Source organism: Phodopus roborovskii, unplaced genomic scaffold (assembly GCF_943737965.1).
Source record: "Phodopus roborovskii unplaced genomic scaffold, PHOROB, whole genome shotgun sequence".
NCBI classification, from domain to species: Eukaryota; Metazoa; Chordata; class Mammalia; order Rodentia; family Cricetidae; genus Phodopus; species Phodopus roborovskii.
The window spans coordinates 23,563,243-23,572,994 of NW_026126517.1; the positions used below are offsets into that span (position 1 = coordinate 23,563,243).

The 9,752-nt window shown below is 46.6% G+C and overlaps 2 protein-coding genes across 2 annotated transcripts in view; one reads left to right on the forward strand and one right to left on the reverse strand.

The window, feature by feature from the left end:
- Tagln (transgelin) overlaps window positions 1-9,752 on the reverse strand; it is a 911,813-nt gene that overhangs the window by 339,315 nt on the left and 562,746 nt on the right. The window lies entirely within an intron of this gene.
- Window positions 40-8,621, forward strand: Zpr1 (ZPR1 zinc finger). The gene is made up of 14 exons (XM_051197329.1): window positions 40-254; window positions 367-528; window positions 859-949; window positions 1,277-1,347; window positions 2,003-2,089; window positions 2,373-2,495; window positions 2,854-2,901; window positions 3,044-3,110; window positions 3,448-3,518; window positions 4,297-4,386; window positions 4,882-4,992; window positions 6,144-6,230; window positions 6,405-6,470; window positions 8,077-8,621. The coding sequence occupies exons 1-14, from the start codon at window positions 84-86 to the stop codon at window positions 8,209-8,211; spliced, it is 1,380 nt and encodes a 459-aa protein (XP_051053286.1). The 5' UTR covers window positions 40-83; the 3' UTR covers window positions 8,212-8,621.

Below are 9,752 nucleotides of genomic sequence, written 5' to 3' on the forward strand. Positions count from 1 at the left end.
GGGGCGGGGACAACGGCTGGAGGAAGTGAGGCCACGGGAGCTGCGGAAGCCGGAAGCTGCTCAGCTGAGCCGCGCGTGGGGCAATGTCTGCCAGCGGGGCTGTGCAGCCCGGCCCCCGGGGGGCTGCTGTTGGGCCTTCGCCCTCAGCGGCTGAGTCGCCAGCCACGGGTCCCTTATTCCGACCCCTCAGCGCCGAGGATGAGGAGCAGCAGCCCACCGAGATCGAGTCCCTGTGCATGAACTGTTACCGGAACGTGAGTCAGGCGCAGAGTCTGAGGACCACCCAGCCGGGCACCCAGAGACAGCTCTGACCTACGGGCGAACAGACGAGTTTCATTCTTCTCCTCTCTGCTTCTACTTCCTTAGGGCACGACGCGCCTTCTGCTCACCAAGATCCCCTTCTTTAGAGAAATAATCGTGAGCTCCTTTTTCTGCGAGCACTGCGGTTGGAACAACACGGAGATCCAGTCAGCAGGCAGGATCCAGGACCAGGGAGTGCGCTACACTTTGACCGTTAGGAGCCAAGAGGTGAGTGTAGTCCAGAGGAGCTTCTACCCCAAGGTTTCAGCTCTGGTCCGGGCCATCGGACCTCCAGTAAATCCTTGTGGTCAAGCCTTTAGTGCCCTCCTTTGCATATGAGAGGAATGGAATGAGTGAGCAGGACCTTGTGGGCATTGCTCTAGCCTTATGGGCATTCTGGCGGCTCACACCATATGTACCGTCCTGAAGTTTGGACTCTTCAGAATGGAAGGAGGGAAGAAGAAACAGCCTGGCTGGCATCTGACAGAGAAGATGGGCCGGTTATTTGCTAACCTTTTTTTTTTTTTTTTTGCTAGAATGTTTTTCCTTTCTGCCTAGGACATGAACAGAGAAGTGGTAAAGACAGACTCAGCCACCACAAGGATCCCAGAGCTGGATTTTGAAATTCCAGCCTTCAGCCAGAAGGGAGGTGAGTCGTAGACCAGGTACGTGAACTGTCACACATTGCTGAAATGATGCCCTATCTTCTTGCAAAGCCTGGTTGCCAGGTCAGGCCTAGTGCCCGGTGTTTGGCCACATAATCACAGTGGATTTTCATGCTTTAATGTGAGTAGGAAGTTATGGCAAAACCTGAGAGGAAGAGTGGTTGAGTGTCCCAGTAAGACAGACCCATGGTGCAGTTTAGAACTTGACAGGTGAGGGAAGCAAGGCCTGCAGAGTTCAGGTGGAGGGTGAGGGGTCGTGCAGACCTGTGGTAGCCGGCCAGCACTCACTTGTCTTGTGTTTCATTCACAAGCTCTGACCACCGTTGAAGGTTTGATCAGCCGTGCAATCTCTGGCCTGGAACAGGACCAGCCCACACGACGGGTGAGTGAGGAATTTTCTCAAGTTGCATCAAGAAGGGGTTACTGTTTGTATTTAAATAGTCAGCCTTCCTTGTAACTGAACTGTGTCTCACCAAATGTTGGGGAACTTTTTGACCAAGCACATTAAGATGCTATTTCTCTATGTCCCTCCCCCAGTGTATACTCAGGCTTCACCTTAGACAACATAGCATTACTTCATTACTTAGACAACATAGCTTCCTGGGTATTTTATATCTATATTTATTATTATAGAAATGTTGTAAAGTTGTACATGTAGTCATCTGTCTCCCTAACTGGCTAGAGAGGTATAACAAGATTTTGAATTTTTAGAGGAATTTATTTTTAATTACGGGTTATGTGCCTGTATATGGATATGTATATGTGATGGCAGATGCATATGTAGGCCAGAAGTAGCAGATTCCCGTAGAGCTGGAGTTACAACTAAATGGTGGAATAAGTGATAAACTAAGCCCTACCTCCTACCCCAACACCACTTACAAACTTAAGATTTGTTGTTGTATCTCGTTGTGAAATTTGGGTACCTGTCCTGCCACGCTAAGGTTGACGTGGATGTGCTGATCAGAGTGATAGAGGTGTGAGAGGGTTGTTGCATGAGGTGTACTCCAGGTCTGCTGTTTCTGTTCTGTTGGTGGTAGGCCACGGAACATGCCATAGCGGAGAGGATTGATGAGTTCATTGGCAAACTGAAGGACTTGAAGCAGATGGATTCCCCATTCACTCTGGTAAGTACCGAGCGAGTGCAGTGGTTTCCAGTGTGAGGAGGGAAGGGAGAGACCATTGAGATCGACAGATCTGTAACACCACAACCTGAGAAGTGGAAGCCAGAAGATTGAGTTCAGGGTCCTCTTTGACTACATGGCAGGTTCTAGGCCAGGTTGGGCTACAGTGAAGGCCAGCCTCAAAATACAAAATGACAAAAAGCTGACTACGATTTATCTGTTGTGGTCTAGTGGTAGATGGAGGTTATGTATGGTTTGTTTTACACTCTCCTTACTTATCTGTTAGATCATTGATGATCCCTCGGGAAACAGCTTTGTTGAAAACCCACATGCTCCCCAGAAAGATGACGCCTTGGTGATCACACACTACAATCGGACCCCACAGCAAGCTGAGATGCTAGGGCTCCAAGTAAGTGGACCGAAGGAGTCAGAGATATGCTCTGGTGTTGGCCTGCGTTCTGGCTTGCTTGAAGTCACTAAAGATTTACTTTGCTGTTGTCACCACCACCACCTGGTGCACCCTGTCTCAGCTAGTTTGTGCCTCTCAATTGTCAGAATTAGTGGTGAACTTCATGAGGCAGGTGGCAGTCACAGACTCTGTCTTGAGTCCTGTCCTAACCTTGACTGAGGGATTTGCTTTAATTTCTCCATCTTATGTGTTGGTACTTCTTAGGGAACACAGGCATCTCTCCCTCTTTGAGCAGGGTGGGTGTTCGGGATGCTGAGGTCTGCCTTCCAGCTTGTGGTTTGTGCTTCTGATCTTTTAGGCAGAAGAACCAGAAGAGAAGTCAGAAGAGGAAGATCTCAGAAATGAAGTGAGTTGTGTTGACTCCTTTTGAAGACATAGCAGATTTATGGGTTGAGTCTAATGGCATCCAGTGTCTGTCATTGTCACAACTAACTGAATGTCTTTTGCTTGCATGGGTGGGAATAAGTCTGCCCCCAATTGTGTTCCAGGTGCTCCAGTTCAACACCAACTGCCCAGAGTGCAATGCTCCAGCTCAGACCAACATGAAGCTAGTCCGTATCTTTCAAGAAATTGGGTTGCTCTTGAGCTGACCCAGTCATGAACATTATGTTAAAGATGGGAGCCTTCCCTTCAGGGTAGCCAGTGCTTTTTATCCTCTGTGATGAGGAGTAACCTTGGATGAGACTACATACTGTGGCTTCTGTGTGTGGCCTAAGCCAGGTCTTTAAACGTTTGTGAACACAGGACCTGGAGTTAGGTTGTCTCTTGATGTGTTTACTGCAGTCTTGGGTTCAGTATCTGCTTGTGTGGGATTTGGCTTTTCTTTTCCTTAGAGGAGGGAGGGGTCTTGCTCTGTACGAAGCAGACAGACTTCTTTAACTCCGTTTTCCAGAAATCCCCCACTTTAAAGAGGTTATCATCATGGCCACCAACTGTGAGAATTGTGGGCATCGGACTAATGAGGTGGGTGGACTCCATTGTTGGGGAAGAAGATGGGCACAAGGGTAGTGTCTTTGTGGTTACATGCCTGCCTTCTAGATGTACTTCAGGATGGGCGTGGGTATAGTTGGGCTTTGAGGGGCTTAGTGTGGGGAGGAGCCCTTGAAAGAGCTGAGAATTATCCTAGAGAGGAAAAGTTGGAAGTACCATGGATTGTAAGATGGATGAAAAGTTCACCTTGTGGAAGAGGCTTTGACTACTCAGAGAGTTGGGAGTTAGGCAGATTGCAGCTCTTAGTGAAGAACTCAAGACAGCTGCGTGGAATTAATTTGATAGCTGCTGTGGAGGGGTAACCACCCTTCCTCTAGTATATTGAGCATAAACTGATTAAACTTTTGGTGGGGGTAGTTGGGAGCAAACTTGGGGCCTCGTGCACACTTGACAAGTGTGCTATTACTGAGCTACATCCCAGTCCCTGATGAAATTCTTAAACTATTAAATTGACTGCAGTAGATAGGGACGGAAATGCTTAGAAGTCTCTTTCAACTCCTAACAGTCAGGTTTTTTATTGGTACATTCAGTGTTCTTGGCAACTTGAGCTAAATTTGGCATGCTACCAGGGCTGGGCACAGTGTTCCCTCAGACTCTTGGTGGTTTTGGCTTTGGTCACTGCTGTCCTTGCTGGATTATAAGGCTGTCTGTCATTGGAAGTTGTCAGTGTGAGGCTACATAAAGCTGAAGTCTTTCTGGGACCAGGTGAAGTGGTCTTCCCTGGTGTTGCTCCCGACCACCCTTTCTGCAGGTGAAGTCCGGAGGAGCAGTAGAGCCCTTGGGTACCAAGATCACCCTCCACATCACAGACCCCTCAGACATGACCAGAGACCTCCTCAAGGTAAAAGCCTGCTTGGAAAATTGCAGTGCTGTAGCTGCCTCTGTCTAGAGGAAATAATCATTTTAGTGTTCAAGAACACAAAGGAACCCTGTAAATCCCTGGGCTTGAGTGCCCCTGAGTAGGGCTTCTCCATGATTGGGACTGCAGCCTCAGAGGATGACCCATAATCTTTCTTAGCAATGACTTGACTGCTTTTTCATTCCCATTGATTATATGGGCTCTTCTCTGTCCCTAATGATAAGGTAACTGGTAGCTTGTAGCTGTGACTCAGAACATGCTGACTTTGTCCTCAAACTGTCACTGGTTTATTTATTTGTCAGGAGGCCTCTGGTTGGCTTTCTGTGTTCTGGTTTAAATCTGTCTTTCTGAATATCTGTCCATCTGCCTGGTGCTATGGATTGAACCTGGGGCCCCTGGAATCCTAGACAAGGGCTCCTGTATGAAGCTTTGCTGCCATCCTCTGATTTAAGTCTTAATTTGACTATTGTCTTATAGTCTGAGACATGTAGTGTGGAAATCCCGGAGCTGGAGTTTGAACTGGGAATGGCTGTCCTTGGGGGCAAGTTCACCACTCTGGAAGGGCTTCTGAAAGACATCCGAGAACTGGTGAGTCTGGGGTGTGGTGTACAGCTTCTTTTAGCAGTTTGCCTGGGGAAAGGGCTCTCCTAGTGTCATCCGGTATGATGCCTACAGTTCCAGCACTTGAGAAGCTGGGGCAAAAAGACTGGATTTAAGGCTAACCTTAACCCCTATCAAAAAAAAAAAATCTTGTTGCTTATATCTGGGGGTTTGTTTGCCTTAAAGCTGGTTCAGGAGATTTTAGTATTGCCAGGCAGTGGGGCACACTTCTAATCCCAGCACTGGGGAGGCAGAGGCAGTGGATCTCTGTGAGTTTGAGGCCAGCCTTGTCTATGGAGCTAGTTCCAGGATAGCCAGGGCTACACAGAGAAAGCCTACTTGATACAGGAAATTTTGAATGGAAATTCTCAAGGCTACCTGTGGAATAGTATAGTTATTTTGTGCTTTGGAGTAAGTCATTATATCTTAGTGCAAAATAGGAGAGTGAGGGTCTTTATGGTATCTAAACTCCATAACACATGTGTGTGTAGTGGCTTAGCATATGTAGTGAATCTACCATATTCAACCACAGATAGAACAATTCAGGAAATCATTATATCTGTAGTGAATATGTGCAGAGGTTTGTTAGCATTTCCTAAACAGTAGTGCATAATCACAGTAGGTCTTACATGTTTGCTCATTTTTCTCTTTTCTTCCTTCCTTCCTCCCTCCCCCTCCTGCCTCCCTCCCACCCTTCCTTCTTCTTTTCTTTTCTTTTCTTTCTTTCTTTCTGACATGGTTTTGCTAGCCCATGTAGTTGAGGCTAGCCTTGAGTTCACTGTCCTCCTGCCCTGGCCTTCCCTGTACTGGGGTTGCAGGCTTTTATATACCTGTGCCTGGCTTCTCTTTTTAAATTGTACTCTGCATTTCTTCTCCAGATTGGGATTAGAATACTATAAGAACTCTTGTAGATTTCATTTCATACTACCAGTTACCTTCTTGGCAAAGCAGTCTCATAGACATCCTTCCCTGTCCTGTTCTGCCCCCTGCCTCCCCTCACCTAAGGCAGCAAGGCAGTGTGGGAGGTGGAGAGCAGCCTACTGTGACTGGGCACTCACTGCTTTCTGCACCTGCCTTGTGCTTGAACCTAATAACCCATACAGTTGGTGTTGTAGTAACTCATCTGTCACGGGCTGCAGGTGACCAAGAACCCCTTCACACTGGGCGATAGCTCAAATCCTGACCAGTCAGAGAAACTACAGGAGTTTAGCCAGAAGTTGGATCAGGTAAGAGGATATGGCCATTTTTGTAAATCCTAATTTCTCAATTTCCCTATTCTTCACATTTTTTGGGAACTGTACCTTTTAAACAGCATTGACTCTTGTCTGGCAACTATAGCCTCTTCCTTCCTGGATCAATGCAAAATGTACCTGCTATGTCCTCCTTTCTCCTGTGTGTAGATCATCGAGGGCAAGATGAAGGCCCACTTTGTTATGGACGATCCAGCAGGAAACAGTTACCTGCAGGTACAGTAGGCCTCCCTCGTTGTTCTGATTTTCTTGGAATGTGTATGGTAGCCCTTGACAAGGAAAGACTGGCTTCTAAGTGGACTGCTTCAACTGGAGTTTTGGGCAGACTTGGAAGATAGGAAGAATGGGGAAGGTGGGAAGTGTGTGTAATGAAGGGTTAAATAAGCCAGACCTAGTGCAGGTCTGTAATCTGAGCTCAGAAGACTATAAAGATTGCAAGTTCAAGAGTAGCCTGTTGCTGAAGGTTCCCGCAGCCATTTGGCCCCAAATAAACACAAACACTACATTAATTATAAAACTATTCGCTAAAGGCTAGGGCTTCTTATTAGCTAGCTCTGTCTTAATTATTAACCCATTTCTATTAATCTTAAGTATTTCCACGTGGCCTTATCTTACCAGAGAAGGGTCCATATCTCTTACTCCTTTGGCAGCTACATATATCTTTGGCAGGCCCTCCCTGCTTACCTTTCCCAGAATTCTCTTTGTCTCCTAGTCCCACCTATTTTCCTGCCTCATTGGCCAAACAGTGTTTTAGTCATCAGTCAATAAGAGAATGATATATGGAAGGACATCCCCCATCACTGGCCTGTGCAATTTAGTGAGACTGTCTCAAGATTTAAAAAAAAAAAGAGCCAAGAATAAGGGCTGGAGAGATGGCTCACTCAGCATTTAAGAGCACTGACTGCTCTTCTAGAGGACCTGGGTTCAATTCTCAGCACCACATGGAAGCTCACAACTATCTGTAACTCCAATTCCAGGGGATCTGATATTCTCACACAGATATAACAATAATCCACATGAAAAAAAATCAAAGTAAGTAAATCACTAAAAACAGAGAGAGAGTGAGTGCCTGCCCAGCTAGCAAGCTCAAAAACCCAGGTTTAAGAGTGAGTAAGAAAGTAAGCTCTTTTCTTCTTGCGCCTGGCTGTCTTACTCTTATCCTCAGCTCTGAGGTTTCCATTCTGCATCTCAGACTGAAGTAATGAGCATTAGAGTCCTGTCCAGATGTCAGGACAGAATGCTGAGAGATGTTAAGCTGACTGGGCAAGCATCTGTTAATTGATAAAACTATAGCAATCTTTTGCTGTTTGTGGTGTTCGGACCCAGGGCCTCAACCTTACTTTATTATTAATGAGTACTAATGGGACTGGCAAACCAGCCAAAGTTATTTATATCATCAAGACCATTGCTGTAATCCCTTCTTCCTTCCCTCCCTTCCTTTTTTCCCCCACCCTCTTTTTCTTTTGGAAACAAGACCTTGTTATGTGGCCTGGCTGGCTTTAAAACTATAATTTTTCTGCCTCAGTCTCCACAGAGTGCTGGCATTACAAGTTGGTTGCATTTTTTTTTTTTTTAAAAGAAGACTCGCATATAAAAATACTTGAACGGGGGGATGTAGGTCAGTGGCTAAACACTTGTATACCATGTACAGAGTCCTGGGTTTGACACCAGCACCTCCTGAATTTTTATGTGCAGACTATGTGCCCTGGACACTAGAGGCCCTATGTATCCTGTGGAGTTCTTAGAAAACTGAGAGTCAGTTGCATCTGTGGGAAGGGATGGTGGCATACAGGGCACTGATTGTCTGCTCTTGACCTTGCAGAATGTGTATGCCCCTGAAGATGATCCGGAGATGAAGGTAGAGCGGTACAAGCGTTCCTTTGACCAAAATGAGGAGCTCGGGCTCAATGACATGAAGACAGAGGGCTATGAGGCAGGCCTGGCCCCACAGCGGTAGCTGTGCACAGCTCACAGGCCAGCTTTAGTGTCACCAGCTCCATGGGCTTATTTATGACTGTTGGACAACGATGAGCACCCAAGCTCTTGCCCATGGTGAGGAGGGTGTCTCAGCTAGAGATCTAAACACCTGAGGTGAGCAGCTGGCAATGCAGCTGCAGGCCTACTGTGCTCCTTGACCTTCTTTTGGAGGTTTTAAATCAGTCTGAGAAGTACCCCAGAAACATCATGAAGTCTGCCATCACCTTTTGCCTATCAGCTCTCTGCCCTCCAGTGCTGGACCTCTTCAGTGAAATACAAGTTACAGCTGTGTTCGGGCTTCTCTGACTTTCAGCAGGAAAGCTCTTCTGGGGGAGATGGGTATGGAGCATTGGTGAAGCTTGCATTAAAGTGATGATGGCTTTTAAACAACACCCGCCTCTGCATTCACTGTGTCCTTGCCAATGATCTTGCTGTTAGAATCCAGCTGCCTTAGCTGGTCATGGAGCCTGAGGCCAGTGTGGGCCATGCAGTGAGATACTGTCTTCAAAAAAAGAAAAAGAAGAACAAAAGTAGTTTGCAAACAAATCCTTCTTCAGGTGGTTACTGGCATGGGGGCAGCCAGAGGCAGCATGTCATTCATTCCAACAGACAATGCTTGTCTACCTGGAGCCAGGTGTATCCTGCAGCTTAAAGTCTAACCAGGGAAGCCAGGTGTGGTAGCATGCACCTTTAATCCCAGCAGATGCAAGCCTGATTTACAGAGCAAGTTCCAGGACAGCCAGAGCTACATGGAGAAACCCGGTCTCAGAAAACCAACAAAAAGTCTAGTGGGGGACTAACTGACAGTGACAGGTGAGGGAGAGAGAGTGAGGTGGAAGGGAAGTCCATAGTTTTTGTGAGTGAGAGTTTTTATTAAGAGTCTGAAGACTAGGTTAGCAAATAACTCAAACTTCAAAGCTTTAGTGTGTGTGCACACATGCTTGAGCACCCATGTAATGATGTGTGTGCATGTATGTAATTGTGTATGTATGTAGTTCTCTGGAGGCTAGAGGAGGACATTGGCTGTATCACTCCCTACCTTTAATCCTGACACTCAGGCAGAGGCAGGTAGATCTCAGCCAGGGCTATACAGAGAAACCCTGTCACCAAACCCAAACTGGATAACCTGCACCGTATTCGGCTGGCCTTTGCTAGAAAAATCAGAATGTGGGAGTATGAGAATGAGTGTGCTCCTGTATTTCTCCAAACTTATCACCTATAAAGAAGGCTAATAAAACTAAAGGCTAAGCCATGGTGACATGCAGTGCAGTTACTTGGGAGGCTGAGGCAGAAGGATAACAAATGAAGATAGCCTGGGCAACTTAGCAAGATGATGTCTTCAAATTTCAGAAAGGGGTGGGGGAGGTAGTTCTATAGAACTCTTGCTTACTGGGTGCAAGGCCCTGGGTTCAATCCTCAGTGCCGGATGGAAGAAGAAACAGAATTGTGAGGGTCAAATGAAGATTCACAAAACACTTAACCTTCTACGGAAGAAATGCTAGAGTCTTCCTAGCTTTCTTT